This window comes from Chaetodon trifascialis, chromosome 22, assembly GCF_039877785.1.
Source record: "Chaetodon trifascialis isolate fChaTrf1 chromosome 22, fChaTrf1.hap1, whole genome shotgun sequence".
In the NCBI taxonomy this organism is placed as follows: domain Eukaryota; kingdom Metazoa; phylum Chordata; class Actinopteri; order Chaetodontiformes; family Chaetodontidae; genus Chaetodon; species Chaetodon trifascialis.
This window is the reverse complement of record NC_092077.1, coordinates 15325399-15350268: the sequence shown is the minus strand read 5'-3', so window position 1 is coordinate 15350268 and position 24870 is coordinate 15325399. Positions and strand designations below refer to the sequence as shown.

Sequence of the window (24870 nt, the reverse complement as noted above, 5' to 3'; positions counted from 1 at the left end):
ATTCTGTCGGGCTCCTCAAGACCCGTAAACAGACTTTGATGTGTAAAATCAGCAGAGTTCCCCGACGATATCACTCCAAGGTCACACATTACCACAAAACACAACATAGAAAATAATAAGTGCGTAAGAAGAGCCTGTCAACAATAAACAGACACATCTATTTGCACAGAAAATGAACTGTGAATGGTGCAAAAGCATTTTCATCAATGTTTTTAAGTGCAGAAATCAGATGAATAGCTCACATCTACGCGAAGCATTCGCTGCATAATTCAGTTAAAGCTTCTCAAGGTTCACAGTTCAGGGTTTTGTGTAGTTGGAGAGCTTATAGCATGAGTTAATTTTATGCAGCATTTGTACATGAATTAGAAACAACGCCTGTTCTGTGATAAGTGGAGACAAGCAACTCTTTAAATGTGAGTGCAGCCTCTTTGCGGGCCCAAACGAGCTGCACTGAACCGCTGCAGGAGAGCGTTTGGACTCTGTGCACATAAATGGTCATGACATTTTACGGCTGGAGTAGTGCAGCGAGTCAAAGAAGGGCATTAAGTGTGTGTGTCTGTGTGTGTGTGTGTGCATGTGTCTGTGTGTGTGTGAGGGAGAGAAAACTTCAGTTCTGCTGCTGACATAAAAGCCTGTTTACATACTGTAGCTTAATGTTTCTGTGATGACGGCCATACGTCACAGTGCAGGTCCGTTTATGTAAGCAAAGCATCTGCACATTCATTTCTGTAGCCTGCGTGTGGATGTGTGTTACTTATGAGGACATAAATCTGTTTCTATAGGTACATTATGGGGACGAAACACAAGTCCCTTTAAAGCAAGTCATAAAATTTTAGGGTAAAGACTTGGATTAAGGTTCGGATCAGGGTTACGGTTAGACGAGTGTTTGAGGTTATGGTGAATGTATGTCTATGTAAGGTGTGGCCATGTGTTACTCATGTTGTGGGGACATTGTAAGGACTCACCTTACTTTTAGGGACAAACTGCACGCCCCCATAATGTAAATTATTACATTTTAGTCTATGTAATGTCCTCAAAAGTGATGAAAACCTAACGTGTGTGTATATGTGTGTGCGTGCACACTGGAGAAATTGTCCAGGACGGTATGCCAGCACCATGTACAGCTGGATTATGGGAAAAATGATGAAAGAGAGAGGCATCAGGTTGTCTGTTGGCTCAGCGCAGAGTCCAGAATCTGCGTCCAAACACCCAGTGGGGCTGCAACTGCCTGCTCGCTCTTTCATTCCCTGGTTTTATTTCTCTGCTGGAGCCCCACTGCAAATATAGTGATCCTGTAATACTGCTGTAATAAAATTAATGATGGTTGAATTCCATTTAGCGGCTTCATTTTCAGAGTGCTGGAGCAGGCCTTTTTTCACAGCAGACATTTTGACTTGTTATCGTAGGAAACGCACAGGTGTTACCGGGACACTAATGATGGTTCTGTTCTGTTCAAGTGTCCCAGTAAGCAACGACACCCTGAGCCGACATGCAAAACACCAGGACCCTGAAACCGAAGCCGCTTCACTCTTTTCATCAGATCATTGCAGATTAAATACACACTAGACAAATTCCCCTCGGCGGGAAATTTGGAGAGTGATACAGTGCGCAAACGCCGGGCCGTGTGCCAAACGCCGGGCCGTGCGCGTGCCTATCAGCGACAATGCTAAGCTGACATTAGCATGTCAAAAAACACATTGAAAAGGTCTCAAACACCCTGAGAATGCCTTTACCAATCATTTTAACATATGTTAGCATGTTAGCATTAGCATGCTAAATTAGCATGTCAAATAACACATTAAAAACCTCTGAACCATCATTAGAACGCCTTCAAGATTCATTTTAGCCTAAGTTAGCATATTAGCATTAGCATGCTAACATTAGCATGTTAGCACACCAACCCGACATCAACAGGTATACCTCCAGGCACCAACAAGTTCATAGGACCTCATGTTAGCATTAGCACGTTAGCATTGTGGCTAACGCTAACAGGCCAACATCACTCATTACATCACTAACACATACAACTCACCAATAGGTAGCTTGGCTGTGGCTGGTTAGCATGTCACTATAGAGCTTAATGGAGAACTGATCATTTGACTGAGCTGCACAGCTGCAGCTAAAGCTCCATATGTGTGTGTGTGGGAGAGGCAATTAGGCTCAGAGGTTGCCACGGCAACTTGAGATCAGGCCACCTGCGGGTCTGCGAGACTCTGAGAAACGTCTGAATTTGGCCTCTGCGCACCCTCCGAACAAACGCTTCTCACGCCGACACCGAAACTCCTATTGCCGAAATTTCTTCACCGTGAGAGCCACAAGGCTTTGCTGTACACTCTGATCACTTTCTTTTTTCGCTGGGCTGAAAAATGCGGATTTTAGAGCGAGTTAAAAAACGGCTGGTTTCTGTCTCTCCCATTTTTCATTTGTATTGGACCTTATGGGCGAGGTCAGAGGCGCTCTCCTCGCTCAGAGGCTCACAACTCAAAAAGCGTAAGTCCTGTCGCTTAGCCAGGCACATCGTGAGAATCAGCGCAGCCGGCACTACAACCTTGGAAAGTTTCGCGCACGTAGAGCGAAATTTGTGCTTTGGAGGAGCGTGGAAAGACGAAAGTTTCACACAATTTTCAGGGCATCTCTCCACTCTGGCAGTTAATCCCTCCACTCTAGCGCGAACATTCCGTGCAATACACACCCATTATAAACTCAGAATTTCTCCCAAAACGCTCGCGGTCATTGAACGGCGACTGCTCCAAAACTATACGACCTACCGAAACGAGAATTACTACATCCATACATGAGACTTGTGTCTACGTTTTAAAATTGGAACGGTGTCTCTAGGTCAACGTATGCCTGAGCAGTAGCCCTTTGAAAAAGGGGGAGATTTTTTCGCATTTTTCGCCGTCTCCCATTTACTTTGAATGGGATTTTTTCGTGCGTTTTTCGCGTCTTACGACGCGAAAAACGCGTATTCTGTAGAGAAAAATAATAGCGATCGATTCCCGAATTAACCGCACGTTTTGATATATAACTTGCCTGGGTGCACCCTATCGTTTTAGACTAGTAGCGAACCGAAAAAAGTACGGAAGAGGAAAAATAACTAGACAAATTCCCCTCGGCGGGAAATTTGGAGAGTGATACAGTGCGCAAACGCCGGGCCGTGTGCCAAACGCCGGGCCGTGTGCCAAACGCCGTGCCGTGCGCATGACTAGTGCCATCATATTAGCACAGCAACCCGATATCACAAGTCAAACCCTTTCATAGGACCCCATTTCAGCATCGGCGACAATGCTAAGCTGACATTAGCATGTCAAAAAACACATTGAAAAGGTCTGAAACACCCTTAGAATGCCTGTACCAATCATTTTAACATATGTTAGCATGTTAGCATTAGCATGCTAAATTAGCATGTCAAATATCACATTAAAAACCTCTGAACCATCATTAGAACGCCTTCAAGATTCATTTTAGCCTAAGTTAGCATATTAGCATTAGCATGCTAACATTAGCATGTTAGCACACCAACCCGACATCAACAGGTATACCTCCAGGCACCAACAAGTTCATAGGACCTCATGTTAGCATTAGCATGTTAGCATTGTGGCTAACGCTAACAGGCCAACATCACTCATTACATCACTAACACATACAACTCACCAGTAGGTAGCTTGGCTGTGGCTGGTTAGCATGTCACTACAGAGCTTAATGGAGAACTGATCATTTGACTGAGCTGCACAGCTGCAGCTAAAGCTACATATGTGTGTGTGTGTGGGAGAGGCAATTAGGCTCAGAGGTTGCCACGGCAACTTGAGATCAGGCCACCTGCGGGTCTGCGAGACTCTGAGAAACGTCTGAATTTGGCCTCTGCGCACCCTCCGAACAAACGCTTCTCACGCCGACACCGAAACTCCTATTGCCGAAATTTCTTCACCGTGAGAGCCACAAGGCTTTGCTGTACACTCTGATCACTTTCTTTTTTCGCTGGGCTGAAAATTGCGGATTTTACAGCGAGTTAAAAAACGGCTGGTTTCTGTCTCTCCTGTTTTTCATTTCTATTGGACCTTATGGGCAAGGTCAGAGGCGCTCTCCTCGCTCAGAGGCTGAGAACTCAAAAACCGTAAGTCCTATTGCTTAGCCAGCCACATCGTGAGAATCAGCGCAAGCGGCACTACAACCTTGGAAAGTTTCGCGCACGTAGAGCGAAATTTGTGCTTTGGAGGAGCGTGGAAAGACAAAAGTTTCACACAATTTTCAGTGCTTCTCTCCACTCTGGCAGTTAATCCCCTCCACTCTAGCGCGAACATTCCGTGCAATACACACCCATTATAAACTCAGAATTTCTCCCAAAACGCTCACGGTCATTGAACTGCGACTGCTCGAAAACTATACGACCTATCAAAACGAGACTTAATACACCTATAGATGAGACTTGTTTTTACGTTTTAAAGTTGAAACGGCGTCTCTAGGTGAAAGTATGCCCGAGCAGTAGCCCTTTGAAAAAGGGGGAGATTTTGTCGCATTTTTCGCCGTCTCCCATTTACTTTGAATGGGATTTTTTCGTGCGTTTTTCGCGTCTTACGACGCGAAAAACGCGTATTCTGTAGAGAAAAATAATAGCACACCGATCCCGATCGAGACGCACGTTTTGATATATCATTCGCCTGGGTGCTCGCTATCGTTTCAGACTAGTAGCGAATCAAAAAAAGTACGGATGATGAATAATAATAAGTTTAAGAAGAAGAAGAAGAAGAAACACGCAGAAGAACAATAGTGTTCAGTGCTTCGCACTGAACACAGCAGGGGCTTCGCCCCTGCTGTGTTCAGTGCTCAGCACTGTATCACTAACTAGACAAATTCCCCTCGGCGGGAAATTTGGAGAGTGATACAGTGCGCAAACGCCGGGCCGTGCGCGTGCCTAGTGTTCAGCATCAGCGACAATGCTAAGCTGACATTAGCATGTCAAATAACACATTAAAAACCTCTGAACCACCATTAGAATGCCTTTCCCCATCATTTTAACGCATGTTAGCATGTTAGCATTAGCATGCTAACATTAGCATGTCACATAACACATTAAAAACCTCTGAACCATGATTAGGAGGCAATGAACATTCATTTTAACGTATGTTAGCATGTTAGCATTAGCATGCTAACATTAGCATGTTAGCACACCAAACCGACATCAACAGGTATACCTCCAGGCACGAACAAGTTCATGGGACCTCATGTTAGCATTAGCATGTTAGCATTGTGGCTAATGCTAACAAGGCAACATCACTCATTACATCACTAACATATGCAAGTCACCAGTAGGTAGCTTGGCTGTGGCTGGTTAGCATGTCACTACAGAGTTTAATGGAGAACTGATCATTTGACTGAGCTGCACAGCTGCAGCTGAAGCTACATATGTGTGTGTGGGAGAGGAGTGCTGAGGTTGCCACAGCAACTTGAGGTGGCCTGATCAATGATGTCACCCACTCAGACACAGGTGCGGACACACATGCATTTGATTGGAGTCAATGAGGAGCAGACACAGAAATGTCTGAATTTCGCCTCTGCGCACCCCTCGAACAAACGCTTCTCACACGAAGACCGAAAGTCCTATTGCCAAAATTTTTTCACCGTCAGAGCCACAAGGCTTTGCTCTACAAGCTGATCACTTTGTTTTTTCGCTGGGGTCAAAATTACGGATTTTACAGCGAGTTAAAAACATGGTTGGTTTCTGTTTCTCCTGTTTTTGATTTGTATTGGACCTTATGGGCGAGGTCAGAGGTACTCTCCTCGCTCAGAGGATCATAACTCAAAAACCTTAAGTCCTATCGCTTAGCCAGGCACATCGTGAGAATCAGCACAAGCGGCACTACAACTCTGGAAATTTTGACACACGTAGAGCGAAATTTGTCCTTTGGAGGAGCGTTGAAAGACGAAAGTTTCAGGCAATTTTCAGAGCTTCTCTCCACTCTGGCAGTTAAACCCCTCCACTCTAACACAACATTCCATGCAATACACACTCATTATAAAGCCACAATTTTTCCCAAAAACGGTCACGGTCATTGAACGGCGACTGATCAAAAACTACATGACCTATCAAAACGAGATTTAAGACACCAATAGACGAGATTTGTGTCTACGTTTTAAAGTTGGAATGGCGTCTCTAGGTGAAAGTATGCCGGAGCAGTAGCCCTTTGAAAAAGGGGGAGATTTTTTTGCATTTTTCGGCTCGTCCCATTCATTTCTTATGGGAAACGCATGAGACGAGCCTGAGAAACGTCTGAATTTGGCCTCTGCGCACCCCTCGAACAAACGCTTCTCACACGAAGACCGAAAGTCCTATTGCCAAAATTTTTTCACCGTCAGAGCCACAAGGCTTTGCTGTACACGCTGATCACTTTCTTTTTCCGCTGGGCTCAAAAAAGCGGATTTTACAGCGAGTTAAAAACATGGTGGGTTTCTGTTTCTCCTGTTTTTGATTTGTATTGGACCTTATGGGCCAGGTTAGAGGCGCTCTCCTTGCTCGGAGGCTGAGAACTCAAAAACCGTAAGTCCTATCGCTTAGCCAGGCACATCGTGAGAATCAGCGCAAGCGGCACTACAACCTTGGAAAGTTTTGCGCATGTAGAGCGAAATTTGTGCTTTGGAGGAGCGTGGAAAGACAAAAGTTTCAGACAATTTTCAGAGCGTCTCTCCACTCTGGCAGTTAATCCCCTCCACTCTAGCGCGAACATTCCGCGCAATACACACCCATTGAAAATCCAGCGGTTGCCGTGGGGACGACGTTTTGCGTTTTTCGCGTCTTACGACGCGAAAAACGCGTATTCTGTAGAGAAAAATAATAGCGATCGATTCCCGATCGAGCCGCACGTTTTGATATATAATTTGCCTGGGTGCTCGCTATCGTTTTTGACTAGTAGCGAACCGAAAAAAGTACGGAAGAGGAATAATAACTAGACAAATTCCCCTCGGCGGGAAATTTGGAGAGTGATACAGTGCGCAAACGCCGGGCCGTGTGCCAAACGCTGGGCCGTGCGGTTAGCGCTAGCATATAAGCGCAGCTAACATTAGCATGTCAGAAAACTCATTGAGAAGGTCTCTAACATCATTATAATGCCTTTACCAATCATTTTAACCTATGTTAGCATGTTAGCATTAGCATGCTAAAATTAGCATGTCAAATAACACATTAAAAACCTCTGAACCATCATTAGAACGCCTTCAAGAGTCATTTTAGCCTAAGTTAGCATGTTAGCATTAGCATGCTAACATTAGCATGTTAGCACAACAACCCGACATCACTAGTCAAACCTCCACGCACCACCAAATTCATAGGACCTCATGTTAGCATTAGCATGTTAGCATTGTGGCTAACGCTAACAGGCCAACATCACTCATTACATCACTAACACATACAACTCACCAGTAGGTAGCTTGGCTGTGGCTGGTTAGCATGTCACTATAGAGCTTAATGGAGAACTGATCATTTGACTGAGCTGCACAGCTGCAGCTAAAGCTACATATGTGTGTGTGTGGGAGAGGCAATTAGGCTCAGAGGTTGCCACGGCAACTTGAGATCAGGCCACCTGCGGGTCTGCGAGACTCTGGGAAACGTCTGAATTTGGCCTCTGCGCACCCTCCGAACAAACGCTTCTCACGCCGACACCGAAACTCCTATTGCCGAAATTTCTTCACCGTGAGAGCCACAAGGCTTTGCTGTACACTCTGATCACTTTCTTTTTTCGCTGGGCTGAAAAATGCGGATTCTACAGCGAGTTAAAAAACGGCTGGTTTCTGTCTCTCCCGTTTTTCATTTGTATTGGACCTTATGGGCGAGGTCAGAGGCGCTCTCCTCGCTCAGAGGCTCACAACTCAAAAACCGTAAGTCCTGTCACTTAGCCAGGCACATCGTGAGAATCAGCGCAAGCGGCACTACAACCTTGGAAAGTTTCGCGCACGTAGAGCGAAATTTGTGCTTTGGGGGAGCGTGGAAAGACGAAAGTTTCACACAATTTTCAGTGCTTCTCTCCACTCTGGCAGTTAATCCCCTCCACTCTAGCGCGAACATTCCGTGCAATACACACCCATTATAAACTCAGAATTTCTCCCAAAACGCTCACGGTCATTGAACTGCGACTGCTCGAAAACTATACGACCTATCAAAACGAGAATTACTACACCCATACACGAGACTTGTGTCTACGTTTTAAAATTGGAACGGCGTCTCTAGGTCAAAGTATGCCGGAGCAGTAGGCCTTTGAAAAAGGGGGAGATTTTTTCACTTTTTTCGCCGTCTCCCATTTACTTTGAATGGGATTTTTTCGTGCGTTTTTCGCGTCTTACGACGCGAAAAACGCGTATTCTGTAGAGAAAAATAATAGCAGACCGAGTCCGATCAAGCCGCACGTTTTGATATATAATTCGCCTGGGTGCTCGCTATCGTTTTAGACTAGTAGCGAACCGAAATTTGTACGGAAGATGAAAAATAACTAGACAAATTCCCCTCGGCGGGAAATTTGGAGAGTGATACAGTGCGCAAACGCCGGGCCGTGTGCCAAACGCCGGGCCGTGCGCGTGGCTATTAGCACGGCAGCCCGATATCAAAGTCAAACCCGTTCATGGGACCCAATTTCAGCATCGGCGACAATGCTTAGCTGACATTAGCATGTCAGAAAACACATTGAGAAGGTCTCAAACACCCTTAGAATGCCTTTACCAATCATTTTAACATATGTTAGCATGTTAGCATTAGCATGCTAAATTAGCATGTCAAATAACACATTAAAAACCTCTGAACCATCATTAGAACGCCTTCAAGATTCATTTTAGCCTAAGTTAGCATATTAGCATTAGCATGCTAACATTAGCATGTTAGCACACCAAACCGACATCACTAGTCAAACCTCCAGGCACCACCAAGTTCATAGGACCTCATGTTAGCATTAGCATGTTAGCATTGTGGCTAATGCTAACAGCCCAACATCACTCATTACATCACTAACATATACAACTCACCAGTAGATAGCTTGGCTGTGGCTGGTTAGCATGTCACTACAGAGCTTAATGGAGAACTGGTCATTTGACTGAGCTGAACTGCAGCTGAAGCTACATATGTGTGTGTATGTGGGAGAGGAGTGCTCAGAGAAGTACTGAGGCTCAGAGGTTGCCACAGCAACTTGAGGTGGCCTGATCAATGATGTCACCCACTCAGACACAGGTGCAGACACACATGCATTTGAGTGGAGTCAATGAGGGGCAGACAGAGAAACGTCTGAATTTGGCCTCTGCGCACCCCTCGAACAAACGCTTCTCACACGACGACCGAAACTCCTATTCCAGAAATTTCTTCATCGTGAGAGCCACAAGGCTTTGCTCTACAAGCTGATCACTTTCTTTTTCCGCTGGGCTCAGAAATGTGGATTTTAGAGCGAGTTAAAAAACGGTCAGTTTCTGTCTCTCCTGTTTTTGATTTGTATTGGACCTTATGGGCGAGGTCAGAGGCGCTCTCCTCGCTCAGAAGCTCACAATTCAAAAACCATAAGTCCTATCGCTTAGCCAGGCACATCGTGAGAATCAGCGCAAGCGGCACTACAACTCTGGAAATTTTCACGCACGTAGAGCGAGATTTGTGCTTTGGGGGAGCGTGGAAAGACGAAAATTTCAGACAATTTTCACAGCTTCTCTCCACTCTGGCAGTTAATCCCCTCCACTCTAGCGCGAACATTCCGCGCAATACACACCCATTGAAAATCCAGCGGTTGCCGTGGGGACGAGGTTTTGCGTTTTTCGCGTCTTACGACGCGAAAAACGCGTATTCTGTAGAGAAAAATAATAGCAGACCGAGTCCGATCGAGCCGCACGTTTTGATATATAATTCGCCTGGGTGCTCGCTATCGTTTTTGACTAGTAGCGAACCGAAAAAAGTACGGAAGAGGAAAAATAATAAGAAGAAGAAACACGCAGAAGAACAATAGTGTTCAGTGCTTCGCACTGAACACAGCAGGGGCTTCGCCCCTGCTGTGTTCAGTGCTCAGCACTGTATCACTAACTAGACAAATTCCCCTCGGCGGGAAATTTGGAGAGTGATACAGTGCGCAAACGCCGGGCCGTGTGCCAAACGCCGTGCCGTGCGCATGCCTAGTGCCATCATATTAGCACAGCAACCCGATATCACAAGTCAAACCCGTTCATAGGACCCCATTTCAGCATCGGCGACAATGCTAAGCTGACATTAGCATGTCAAAAAACACATTGAAAAGGTCTGAAACACCCTTAGAATGCCTTTACCAATCATTTTAACATATGTTAGCATGTTAGCATTAGCATGCTAAATTAGCATGTCAAATAACACATTAAAAACCTCTGAACCATCATTAGAATGCCTTCAACAATCATTTTAGCCTATGTTAGCATATTAGCATTAGCATGCTAACATTAGCATGTTAGCACACCAAACCGACATCAACAGGTATACCTCCAGGCACCAACAAGTTCATAGGACCTCATGTTAGCATTAGCATGTTAGCATTGTGGCTAACGCTAACAGGCCAACATCACTCATTACATCACTAACACATACAACTCACCAGTAGGTAGCTTGGCTGTGGCTGGTTAGCATGTCACTATAGAGCTTAATGGAGAACTGATCATTTGACTGAGCTGCACAGCTGCAGCTAAAGCTCCATATGTGTGTGTGTGGGAGAGGCAATTAGGCTCAGAGGTTGCCACGGCAACTTGAGATCAGGCCACCTGCGGGTCTGCGAGACTCTGAGAAACGTCTGAATTTTGCCTCTGCGCACCCTCCGAACAAACGCTTCTCACGCCGACACCGAAACTCCTATTGCCGAAATTTCTTCACCGTGAGAGCCACAAGGCTTTGCTGTACACTCTGATCACTTTCTTTTTTCGCTGGGCTGAAAAATGCGGATTTTAGAGCGAGTTAAAAAACGGCTGGTTTCTGTCTCTTCCGTTTTTCATTTGTATTGGACCTTATGGGCGAGGTCAGAGCCACTCTCCTCGCTCAGAGGCTGAGAACTCAAAAACCGTAAGTCCTGTCACTTAGCCAGGCACATCGTGAGAATCAGCGCAAGCGGCACTACAACCTTGGAAAGTTTTGCGCATGTAGAGCGAAATTTGTGCTTTGGAGGAGCGTGGAAAGACAAAAGTTTCACACAATTTTCAGTGCTTCTCTCCACTCTGGCAGTTAATCCCCTCCACTCTAGCGCGAACATTCCGTGCAATACACACCCATTATAAACTCAGAATTTCTCCCAAAACGCTCACAGTCATTGAACTGCGACTGCTCAAAAACTATACGACTTATCAAAACGAGAATTACTACACCCATAGACAAGACTTGTGTCTACGTTTTAAAGTTGGAACGGCATCTCTAGGTAAAAGTATGCCCGAGCAGTAGCCCTTTGAAAAAGGGGAAGATTTTTTCGCATTTTTCGCCGTCTCCCATTTACTTTGAATGGGATTTTTTCGTGCGTTTTTCGCGTCTTACGACGCGAAAAACGCGTATTCTGTAGAGAAAAATAATAGCCATCGATTCCCGATCAAGCCGCACGTTTTGATATATAATTCGCCTGGGTGCTCGCTATCGTTTCAGACTAGTAGCGAACCGAAAAAAGTACGGAAGATGAATAATAATACTAGACAAATTCCCCTCGGCGGGAAATTTGGAGAGTGATACAGTGCGCAAACGCCGGGCCGTGTGCCAAACGCTGGGCCGTGTGGCAAACGCCGGGCCGTGTGCATGCCTAGTGCCATCATATTAGCACAGCAACCCGATATCACAAGTCAAACCCGTTCATAGGACCCCATTTCAGCATCGGCGACAATGCTAAGCTGACATTAGCATGTCAAAAAACACATTGAAAAGGTCTGAAACACCCTGAGAATGCCTTTACCAATCATTTTAACATATGTTAGCATGTTAGCATTAGCATGCTAAATTAGCATGTCAAATAACACATTAAAAACCTCTGAACCATTATTAGAACGCCTTCAAGATTAATTTTAGCCTAAGTTAGCATATTAGCATTAGCATGCTAACATTAGCATGTTAGCACACCAACCCGACATCAACAGGTATACCTCCAGGCACCAACAAGTTCATAGGACCTCATGTTAGCATTAGCATGTTAGCATTGTGGCTAATGCTAACAGGCCAACATCACTCATTACATCACTAACACATACAACTCACCAGTAGGTAGCTTGGCTGTGGCTGGTTAGCATGTCACTATAGAGCTTAATGGAGAACTGATCATTTGACTGAGCTGCACAGCTGCAGCTAAAGCTACATATGTGTGTGTGTGGGAGAGGCAATTAGGCTCAGAGGTTGCCACGGCAACTTGAGATCAGGCCACCTGCGGGTCTGCGAGACTCTGAGAAACGTCTGAATTTGGCCTCTGCGCACCCTCCGAACAAACGCTTCTCACGCCGACACCGAAACTCCTATTGCCGAAATTTCTTCACCGTGAGAGCCACAAGGCTTTGCTGTACACTCTGATCACTTTCTTTTTTCGCTGTGCTGAAAAATGCGGATTTTAGAGCGAGTTAAAAAACAGCTGGTTTCTGTCTCTCCCGTTTTTCATTTGTATTGGACCTTATGGGCGAGGTCAGAGGCGCTCTCCTCGCTCAGAGGCTCACAACTCAAAAACCGTAAGTCCTGTCGCTTAGCCAGGCACATCGTGAGAATCAGCGCAACCGGCACTACAACCTTGGAAAGTTTTGCGCATGTAGAGCGAAATTTGTGCTTTGGGGGAGCGTGGAAAGACAAAAGTTTCACACAATTTTCAGTGCTTCTCTCCACTCTGGCAGTTAATCCCCTCCACTCTAGCGCGAACATTCCGTGCAATACACACCCATTATAAACTCAGAATTTCTCCCAAAACGCTCACGGTCATTGAACTGCGACTGCTCGAAAACTATACGACCTATCAAAACGAGAATTACTACACCCATAAACGAGACCTGTGTCTACGTTTTAAAGTTGGAACGGTGTCTCTAGGTAAAAGTATGCCCGAGCAGTAACCCTTTGAAAAAGGGGGAGATTTTTTCGCATTTTTCGGCTCGTCCCATTCATTTCTTATGGGATTTTTTCGTGCGTTTTTCGCGTCTTACGACGCGAAAAACGCGTATTCTGTAGAGAAAAATAATAGCGCACCGAGTCCGATCGAGCCGCACGTTTTGATATATAATTTGCCTGGGTGCTCGCTATCGTTTATGACTAGTAGCGAACCGAAAAAAGTACGGAAGATGAAAAATAAGTTTAATAATAAGAAGAAGAAGAAGCGCACAGAAGAACAATAGTGTTCAGTGCTTCGCACTGAACACAGCAGGGGCTTCGCCCCTGCTGTGTTCAGTGCTCAGCACTGTATCACTAAAAATAAGTAGTTGAAGAAGAAGAAGAAACACGCAGAAGAACAATAGTGGTTCAGTGCTTTGCACTGAACACAGCAGGGGCTTCGCCCCTGCTGTGTTCAGGGCAAAAGCACTGTATCACTAACTAGACAAATTCCCCTCGGCGGGAAATTTGGAGAGTGATACAGTGCGCAAACGCCGGGCCGTGTGCCAAACGCCGGGCCGTGTGCCAAACGCCGGGCCGTGTGCCAAACGCCGGGCCGTGCGCATGCCTAGTGCCATCATATTAGCACAGCAACCCGATATCACAAGTCAAACCCGTTCATAGGACCCCATTTCAGCATCGGCGACAATGCTAAGCTGACATTAGCATGTCAAAAAACACATTGAAAAGGTCTGAAACACCCTTAGAATGCCTTTACCAATCATTTTAACATATGTTAGCATGTTAGCATTAGCATGCTAAATTAGCATGTCAAATAACACATTAAAAACCTCTGAACCATCATTAGAATGCCTTCAAGATTCATTTTAGCCTAAGTTAGCATATTAGCATTAGCATGCTAACATTAGCATGTTAGCACACCAAACCGACATCACTAGTCAAACCTCCAGGCACCACCAAGTTCATAGGACCTCATGTTAGCATTAGCATGTTAGCATTGTGGCTAATGCTAACAGCCCAACATCACTCATTACATCACTAACATATACAACTCACCAGTAGATAGCTTGGCTGTGGCTGGTTAGCATGTCACTACAGAGCTTAATGGAGAACTGGTCATTTGACTGAGCTGAACTGCAGCTGAAGCTACATATGTGTGTGTATGTGGGAGAGGAGTGCTCAGAGAAGTACTGAGGCTCAGAGGTTGCCACAGCAACTTGAGGTGGCCTGATCAATGATGTCACCCACTCAGACACAGGTGCAGACACACATGCATTTGAGTGGAGTCAATGAGGGGCAGACAGAGAAACGTCTGAATTTGGCCTCTGCGCACCCCTCGAACAAACGCTTCTCACACGACGACCGAAACTCCTATTCCAGAAATTTCTTCATCGTGAGAGCCACAAGGCTTTGCTCTACAAGCTGATCACTTTCTTTTTCCGCTGGGCTCAGAAATGCGGATTTTAGAGCGAGTTAAAAAACGGTCAGTTTCTGTCTCTCCTGTTTTTGATTTGTATTGGACCTTATGGGCAAGGTCAGAGGCACTCTCCTCGCTCAGAAGCTCACAATTCAAAAACCATAAGTCTTATCGCTAAGCCAGGCACATCGTGAGAATCAGCGCAAGCGGCACTACAACTCTGGAAATTTTCACGCACATAGAGCGAGATTTGTGCTTTGGGGGAGCGTGGAAAGACGAAAATTTCAGACAATTTTCAGAGCATCTCTCCACTCTGGCAGTTAATCCCCTCCACTCTAGCGCGAACATTCCGCGCAATACACACCCATTGAAAATCCAGCGGTTGCCGTGGGGACGAGGTTTTGCGTTTTTCGCGTCTTACGACGCGAAAAACGCGTATTCTGTAGAGAAAAATAATAGCCATCGATTCCCGATCGAGCCGCACGTTTTGATATATAATTTGCCTGGGTGCTCGCTATCGTTTTTGACTAGTAGCGAACCGAAAAAAGGTACGGAAGAGGAAAAATAAAAAGAAGAAGAAGAAACACGCAGAAGAACAATAGTGGTTCAGTGCTTTGCACTGAACACAGCAGGGGCTTCGCCCCTGCTGTGTTCAGGCAAAAGCACTGTATCACTAATAAGTTGATTAAGAAGAAGAAACACGCAGAAGAACAATAGTGTTCAGTGCTTCGCACTGAACACAGCAGGGGCTTCGCCCCTGCTGTGTTCAGTGCTCAGCACTGTATCACTAATAATAATAAGAAGAAGAAACACGCAGAAGAACAATAGTGTTCAGTGCTTCGCACTGAACACAGCAGGGGCTTCGCCCCTGCTGTGTTCAGTGCTCAGCACTGTATCACTAACTAGAGGTTTGACTGTCTTCATTTTTCTCAATAAAATAAAATTAATCAGTTAAATTGTCAATATCATTAAAGGAAAATGTGACATTTTTGAGATTTTACAGATTAAATGATTATTTGATCTATTGACAAAATAATTGACATATTAATTGATAATGAGCGTAATGATTAACTGCAGCGCTATATTAATTACATGCCTGCTTTCCTTCGCTCCTCTTTTCTTCTCTATGTCGCTTGATTACCTCAATTTAATGGCCCTCATTATATTTTTTATCATCCTGTGGTTTCCATGTTTCTTCTGCTAAGTTCATTATTGTGTTTCTGCAACAATTCAAGCAAATTTTTCAAGCGAAATTGACAAAAATTTTCTGGTTCCAGCTTTTGGAAATGTGAATATTTCACTTTTCTCTTATTATTATCTTTGTATACTAAATATATTTGTGTTTTGGTCTGTTGGTCAATGCAAGATATTTAAATACATCAGCACTGGCTCTGGAAAACATACATTTTTCACTACTTTTTGGCATTTTTTTTAGTCTAAAGGGAATAATCAGCAGATTAATCAGTGATGAAAACAAAGGTCCCCTGGAGGCTAAAACTCACTTCAATCAGTACCTAGTCTTGGCACAGAAGTTGGACATAGCAGCTGTAGGTGGGGCACCTGAAGGCAGCACCTCTGCCTAAATTCCAATTAGGCAGCAGAGTGAAGCCATCAGACAGGTCCCAGCATGCACCAGGCAGAGGGAAGAGGAGGGGGTGTGTCTGTTTCCCAGGCTGTCAGTGGACATATCAGAGCACATTAAAAATCCATCTTCTGCCTTCATTCTCCATTCATACAAACCCTGCTCTGACATGACAATGAAGCTATTTTAGGATCTCACCTGTTTCCAAATCCATTCAGCAGCAGCGGGGCCAATTGTGAAGGGAATACACCTCCAGCGTGGGAAGGAAGTGCGCATGCGCGTCTTCAATGGAATAAGTGAGTGGTCTGAAAGTGGCATCAAGTGGCACAGCTGGTGGGTCTGAGTGAGACTTTTTTAAAGAGACTAACAAAGGCATCGCCTCCTGTTGGTGCTTGAGCATCGTCATCCACGCCCAGCCTGTACAGTAAGTCTTTCAGCCAAGTCAGACAAAATAGCAGCGGGAAATGGCGGGTATGCTTTCAAAATAAAAGTTTTGAGCTGCATAAGGTACGTCCAGGACCAGGGAAATATAGTGTGGTGATAAATGTCTAAAATAAATAAATAAATAAATAAATATTTTTTTTACTTTTGCCACGTAAGAGCATTTTTTTCAGTTGCCTTTATCTCCAGAAATGCAGAAGCAAAAGTTATTGTCCAAGGCTTCTAATCAAGCAATTCAGGGGCCCCAAAGCTCAAAACCTGCTTTACCTTGGTAGCCTGTGTTCACTGGTTTGTTTTAATTTAACAGAAAAAATGTTTTGCAATACACACCGTGAAAGCACAGTTTTACAACATCAAAATATGTTTTTACATATTGTCTGTCACTAAATTAATTTGTATTTTAACAAATCAGCAGATGGCAAATCTGAAGCCAAGTAGTACTGATCCTTGTGATCCTTGTGTTTTGTTTTGTTTTTTTGTTGTTGTTCTTTTTTGCTTTTGTAATGAGGAGAACATTGTAAAGGTTGTACTTTAATGCATTTGCATCCTCAGTAATTGTAGCCCGGTGAATGGGTGATTGTTTTGGTCTGGGGATGGGATTATCTTATTGTTAACCAAATCTAGATTGTTTGCTATATAGCTAATATAAATGTTTGCTAGTTAACTAAGTCAGTTGTTCATCTTGTAAGTCACTTGTCTTTTCGCTTGTCATACAAGAAGGATGAAAAGTAAGGTTTTGCTTTATTATTCATCTCTGACAATTTTATTTGTAGCTTTATGTCACGACTTGGTGGCTGTCTTGGTCTGGTCATGACTGTATTTGCCTTTACTTGCCAAATTTTTTGAGCTAGCTATACAGCTACCTAGCTAGTTGAGTGGCTAGCTAGATTGTTTACTAGCTAACTGGTAGGCTAAAGGCAAGCTAGTTTATGGATATTTGAATGGCAAAGAAGAACTCATAAAGGACACAAAATATAAAAAAAATATATAGAAAACAGCAATATAACATGTTCTTCTGACATATTTATCATTTCATGTCTGAGGCAAGTTGGTCAAGTTTGTTTTAGTAGCTAACTTTAAACTCTTCGGCAAGTAAAGGTTTTATTTTGAAAGTTGTAACAGGAAGTTCTTAATTTTATGCCGGATAACTTGACACCTGTGTCTCAGGCGACACTGATAGGCACCGGCCAGTGCGGTAGGTTCGGGGTAAAGAGGAGGTGAGTACAGCGTGATTGGAGAGCTTCTTCTGGAGGGTCTCACCATCTGACTGGTCACCAGCTGGAGCTTCAGACCCGTCCGGAGCCTCTGTTCGGACATAGAAGGAGTTTGTGTGTTTCTTTTGTAACCGGGGTACTCTTTACTTCACAGTGAGGGATTCGCTTCGGAGCCCCCGGTTTCCCCCTGCTGCGCTTGTTTGCACTGAGGTTACACCGGGGAGCCGTGCGCGTCAGCGGACTCACTCGGGAGGAGATTACGGCGCCGTGCGTGTGAACGGACTGAGGTTACAAGGCACCGGGGGAGCAGTGCACGTCAAACCTGCTCTGCAGCATCAATAACACCTATATCACCGTGCAGCAGCGGCAGCGGCAGCATGCAGTGAGAGGAACCCTTTCAGATGCTTCCCCACACCAGCCAGTGAGGGAAGCGGTCGGAGGATTTATGGGAGATCTGTTGGATTTTCATCACCCCGTCGTTGTAAACTTGTGTCCGGGATGGGGAAGGAGCAGGAGCTGCTGGAAGCCGCCCGGACCGGGAATGTCGCCCTGGTGGAGAAATTGTTGAGTGGGAAGAAGGGGATACTGGGGTCAGGCTCCGGCTCCATCCCCCTGCCCAACCTACTGAGGTAAGAAGCTCTCATCTCCTTCCCATGACCGCTACAGTGTCCGGGGAGCCCCCGGGGGTGCGGGGGGGGATCCCAAGGGAGGGAGGGGGGCCGGGGGGGTTCCCATGCTGCCAAATTAGGCATAATTTAGCTTCATCATAGGTCAATGATCTGAATTAGCCACGAACCACTGCTCCAATCTCAGCTTCCCTCCTCCCAGCTGCAGTATGGAGCACACAGTATGTAACCAGTACAGTACCAGCAGCACGATGGTGTCCCTGAGATAAAAAACCTTATAAAACGAGGTGTTTTAAGAGCCGTGCGCAGGTTTGCAACATGCTGCATTACACAGGAGAGGAAAAGAGAGAACGGGAAGTCTGTTATGCAAAGTCAAGAGTGGTGTGAAGCAAAGTGCACCACAAGGCAGAAAGGATTGCTGCAGGCTGCAGGCCAAACATACATAAGGCACATACTGTATGTCTGACAGGATCCACCAGCATGTGACCAAAGGTTCGTCATCCCGTCCTCTCTGGGTGCCAGCATCGGCTCCAGCGCTCAGGGCTCAAAAAGAACAGCCAGTACCTTCAGCTTCGCCACTCTGGCAGCTGTCAAAATGTTGATTTCGTGAATAAGAACATGATGCCTGGATGGTGGATGCATGTGTAGCAGCTCTAGTTTCCCTCAGAGTGTCTTCATGCTCATTTTGTGTGGACTTTTATGTGCAAGGAGTCACAAAAGCCACCGTAGCCTCCCGTCTTTATGTATTTATATCCCCGTAGTGGCTCTGAAGGTATTCCTGACTGTAATAGTATCACTGCATTGATCCTATAGGGACTTTGCTGTGTAGCACTGTGTCTGCTCACATGATGCTGGGGAAGCCTGGCGTGCAGGATGTTCAAGCTGGCTTTGAAACAGCTCCGCGTTCACGTGCTTCTTTGTGGATTTCCTGAGAAGGTGATGTTTGAAATCAGTTGCATCGTCGCTTCTAGTTTCCTTAGAAGAAGAGTGAAGTGAGGGGACGTTGTTTGGTTCATCACATTAACAGGTGGCAGGTGGTTTGGTTCAGGTTCACCCCTTCCCCTTGAACCCCTCACCCATGAATCACTGTTTATATGAAAGTTAATTTCCCATTTTTTTGGCTGCATAGTGCGATCCAACCAATATTGTGGTGATAAATGTCAGAAATCTCCACAGGCATTTGTAAAAGATCACAAATCTCAACATTTGAGTTTAACAGCCCACTCCGAATCCCTCTTTTCTGCCTGCGCTCAAACCACAAAGGCTGCAATCTGGCCGCGAGAACAACTGCTGAGGTTATTATTGTCCCCCTCTCCTCCCGCCCCTGCAGCCTCACCCCCTCCCTCTGCTGAGGAGGACGCTGAACCAGGTGATTAGGAGATCAAAGGCTGGAGGTGTACGGGAGGAGTACCGCCTCAGGCCCTTGAGCAGAGCGTCTCACGACCGGGCTGAGGTCGCATGCTGGCAGTGTGGATGCCAACCATTCGTGCACTAAGCTGGGGCTTCATAAACTGGGGTCTGGGGAGTCCTGCGGGGCCTTAAAGGGCAAGAACTGAACTCGTTTAGGATAAAGACAGAGTAGATTAAGAACTGTGATTCGTTGGAAGTTGGCTCCAGGAGTATTTAATGCAGTTTCTGATCAGATCCCGCAGAGGAAGAGACAGCAGCGACAAATGCAGTGCTGTTTTCTGACCTTACAGCAGCTGATGGTCACATCTGCAGCCTTTGTTATCCTCTACGAGTGAAACACCTCATAGGAAACGGAGAGACGTTCAGAGTCAGAGTTCACGGCTGCCTGCAACAAGTGGCCGAAAGCACGGGTCGCATTGTTTCTGCGCTGCTGTTTGACGAGCTGTCGTTTAATTATGTCCGTTTGTTTCTGTTCTTGTTTTGCTGCACATCATTTCCTCTCTCGGATGATAGCTTGTTTAGGTGGGAAGGAATCATTGAAACTGCTTGCATGCTTTTTGTTTTTTGGTTCCCACACAGTCTTTTGTAAAAAGAGAAGTAGGCCTGCCACATAAAAGCTGTGCTCCAGTTCCACAGCACACACTGACTGTGTACAGCATTGGCCGTCATACGTGATAACTCGCTCATCCTTTCTGACATATGCTCAAACAGCACAAAGACAGTATGTTTAATGTTTGACCTCATCAGCATGAAATGTTGCACAGACATTCATGCTCCCCAGAGGATGAATCCTACTTTTCCTCCTGCACCGTCATCATTTGAAACCTCTAATTTGTCCAAAACTTTTGTTTATGTCCAAAAACCTGCAAAGCTGTGGCTCATTATTAGCTATTAGCCTCAGCTGTATGTTGTGTTTTGTACTAATCAGCAAATTCTGGCATGCTAACTCGCTAAACTAATAAGATGCACATGGTAAAACTTATACCTGCTCAACATTGGCAAGTTAGCATTGTCATTGTGAGCATGTTAGCATGCTGTAGCATTTAGCTCAAAGCAAACCTGTTGAGGGCGCATTAGTAACCACTGAGAGCTTCATACATGGTCTGCTCACTGGAAACGTTGCTACATCAGGAGAAAAGTGTCTTTAATATTTGTAAGTTTGAGAACTTTATTCTGTCGCGCTTCCTTTGTGAACACACACAAAACTTGGAATTAGTATGTCGGCCTTTTATGGACCTTCACTGATGATGATGATGCTGCTCATTTGTCCTTCACGCCTTGAGTTTGTGTTGATAAAAGGGACTTAACCGAAAAATATTCACCCAGCTTGTTACTGTATGTATCTCATCTCCCACATCCCAAAGCTGTAAACAGCGTTGCATCGTGTGTTTGCTTTGCAAATTGGGATTTAATTGAATTCGTTGGAGGGCACTGATTATTTACAGAACACTGAATTAATCTGAAGGCAATTAAAGAATGACAGGACTGAGGGAAAATGCTGGAAGAAAAGCAGCTTCTGGGTCGTTCTGTCGTTCAAGAAGCAAAGCACAGCAGCTGGTTTTTCTTAGGAATCCAAACAGAACGAAACTCTGAAGGCAGATTGACGCGGAGAGCGAAGCTGAGGTCAGACTGATGCATCATGGGTGGAAAAACCTGCAGGTTTTGCTGTTGTGTTATCGTCTGCTGTGCTGCAGACGCTCGCCTCTCATTGGCTCAGGACACCGGCACGCGTGTGTTCATGTGTGTCTGTTTGTGACCGGCTGTGCGACGCGCCTCCTCGTAGAGACCAGCGTGTGTGTGAGCAGACGAGCGGGACAACAGGGAGGGCGCAGGCAGCGTGAGCAGTGAACGCTATGAGAACCATCTCCGGGAATCAATGCATACTTTCCCATCTTAAGGCCTCTGAGCCATTCATGGCATTCCTAAGTCATGAGGTTCCTCTTTTCGCTGAAAGAATCGCACTAAACCGCCAAGTGGGACATGAAGACGGACACACACACACACACACGCACGCACACACGCACGCATAAGCACTAGAAGTAGAGAAGATGATCCTCTGGCTGTACTGCTGCAGTTTCGTGGTGTAGGCCAGCACACACACACACACACACACACTCACACGTGCGCAGTGGAAAATCAATACTGGATGATCTCATTGCTGTTTAATGGGTCATATTCTCTCATAGATGACCTGCATTGTATGTGGTGACTGTGTGTGTTTGTAGGTCTCTGTGCTGGAAAACACTCGCGAGCACTTAACCCTTAAAATGCTTTGATGCAGTTACTTCCAGCCTTCATGTTGATGACACAGTATCAATATGACGTGAACTGCAAATCAATGCATTTAAGCGAGACTGTTATTGTCAAGTGGGTTTTACTCTCCATGTTATTTTGCATTCAGTGATGCTCATGTCTTCAGAAACTGTGGCCTTAATTGACCATCATGCATTGCGTCAAAGCACAGGCTGTGTTTTGAGTCATTAGTTATGTTCCATTCAAAGGTCACGCAAGCTGTAAGAGCATTAGAGAAAAGTCTGCAAAATAAAATGGTAATTAGCACATTTGTCCAAGAACTACTGTTGATGTAAACATACTCAGTAGGACTCGATGAGAGCATGTGTTTGATTAATCACCAGTAACTATGTGCTGATCTTTGCAACCTTCTCTCTCCCGTTTACTGACTCTCTTTTCCCAAATTAAACATCTTTATACGTCTGTTGAACTCACCTCGCTGTTAGAAACTGTGTGTGATATGGATCACTCACGTCAGGCCGATACCTGATCTGCTTAATCAGGTCTCTTTAGCAGATCGTCTCATCTACATGTGCTAATTCGCCCTTGAACACTTATCGTAGGCTCTCTTTACTAACATGCCCACGTTTCCGATTTGTCACCTTATTTGCATATTTCAGCCTTTTTCTCATTAATTCCGTTCAATTTTCAGGTCTTAACGTGCACAATAATGTCGCACGTGCAGATGCAAACGTCTTCCATTTGTCTTCTTTCCACCTGTGCCATCAATGCATCTCTCATCTGACAAATTCAGGCCTGTCGCCTGAAGATCGCCGAAAGGAGAAGCAGGGACAGATTAGGTGGTAATGGTATTTATGATAACATACCTCCTGCAACTCACTGGGAGGTGGCACAGTAACACTGTCACCTCACAGCTAGAAGGTCCTGGGTTCGATTCCTGCCGTGGGCGCTGGAGGCATGGCCTCCACCATGCCTTTGGTGCCTGCTGCTCGAAGAAAGGGGCCTTTCTGTGTGGAGTTTGCATGTTCCCCCTGTGCTCACCTGGGGGATCCTCCATAAAAATATCCCAAGAAGATCACCACCTGACCAATGGTGACAACAAGGAGCTGGGTCCCCGGGCGCCGCTGTCGGCTGGCGGCCCACCGCTCCTGGTCTGCTGCAGAGGAAGGACTTGCCGGGATGGGTTGAAGGCAGAGAAAAGAATCTTACATATGGCGTGTGTAGCCCCCCCCCCATAACTCTGCATGTTGTGTTGACTAATAAAGGGATGTCTTCTTCTTCTTCTAACCTTTTCCCGCCTGTCCTCTGTGGATGATGAGCCTAAACGATAAAATGAGTGGACTTAATTTCATCTTTAAGAATTTGGATGTAAATCCACTTTTGGACTGCCAAGCTGTTTTGAAGGTTTGAGATGCATCCTTTCTTCTTCTTCTTCTTTTTGAAAGCAACCAAAACGACCTAATCTATGGAAACATGTAATTCATGTTCATGTCCGTGCAGCTCTTCATGGCACTAGCGGTGTGGGAAACTTCCAGACAGGATTTTCCCTTTTCAGCTTGACGAGCAGACCAATATTAACGGCGAAGATACATTTATGATGTGATCGTACGCATCGTAGCGTGTGCGCGGCGGAAACGAGGACGGACGCGTGCGCTGCGTGTCAGCGTATCGGCTGTGATGGAGTGACGGTGATTGAAAGCTGATTCGCTCAGAGGATGAATCACCATCCAGCAGATGGTGGCTGATCCCGCCTCGCTCTCACACACTCGCTCAGTAACGTTCAGGGGGAAAGCCCGTCTTGTTTTGTTGGCTGTGTGTGTGTGTGTGTGTGTGTGTGTGTGTGTGTGGCTAGGTGTGTTTACCTCCCTCTTCCTTTGCAAACAAACAACCTTTAAGTGAAGGGAAGTGACTCCCAGAGGAGACACACACTCAAACACACACTTGTGTATGGACTGTGTTTAATTGGCGTCCTCACAGGCGGTCTCCCCCGACGTTTATTTTCTGATGTCTTCCCTTACTTGTATTAAGCAGCGCTCTGTCTTTGTAGCTCACAGCATGGAGCTCTGTGTGTGCGTGTGTGTGTGTAGTGGAGTGACTGGTTTCAGCCTCGTCCAATAAGGATGAAGAGTGAGAAAGAAACCCGCAGAACTCTGTTTGTTTATCTCAAGTTGTTTCACGGCCGCAACACTTTCGGCTCTCTGTTTGCGGAAACAGCAAATCAGACGACCAAAACCAAGTCTGGAAGGTTGTGTCTTTGTGTGTGTTTGCGAGTGTGTGTGCGCGCGTCCATGCATGTGACTTTTTGTGAGTCCTAGTGTGTGACATAACCACCGTCCTTGCATAACCTGAGCTGGTGGGGGAATCCAAGAGCTACATGTGGTGCAGGCCGTCCAAACTGGGTCAAAGGTTAACTGTGGAGAATGAAAGTCATATTGAGGATTGGATTGAGAGGATGACACACACACACACACACACACACACACACACACTCATGCACAAAGCCAAAGAGCGTCTATGCATGCATTGTGCAAATGGGATTTAATGGAACAGATTGTTCTTTTAATTTGGCGTCTTATGTTTAAGTCTAATAAGAGCTGATATTAATTGTTTTACTACTTTTTCAAGCAAAAAAGCAAGAAATTCCGTTCTCCTCATCCCTCTCTGGAAAGATATGATGGAAAAATTACCATAAATTTCTGGTATTTTATATATGAAATGACAACAGTTAATGAGAAAGTGATGGTTAGCTGCTGCTCTGATGGGCTTTAGCACCATCTCTTCGGTCTCATTGTGCTTTGGTTTCACAAACTTTCACTGGAGGACAAAATTGCTTCATAGGTCTTCACACACATTTTATGTCCCCGTGCATCCCCCCCCCCCTCCAGAAAGGTGAAGAGAAAATA

At 45.4% G+C, this 24870-nt stretch overlaps 1 protein-coding gene across 3 annotated transcripts in view; it reads left to right on the top strand.

Moving 5' to 3' along the window:
• The first annotated feature begins 17639 nt into the window (after positions 1-17639).
• The window catches only part of anks1b (ankyrin repeat and sterile alpha motif domain containing 1B), a 204887-nt gene continuing 197656 nt past the window's right edge, over positions 17640-24870 (top strand). For all 3 annotated transcript variants that reach the window (XM_070992162.1, XM_070992161.1, XM_070992160.1), the window contains exon 1: positions 17640-18307. In XM_070992162.1, coding sequence (XP_070848263.1) covers positions 18177-18307 — 131 coding nt within the window. In that variant the 5' untranslated portion in view covers positions 17640-18176. The remainder of the gene's footprint in view (positions 18308-24870) is intronic.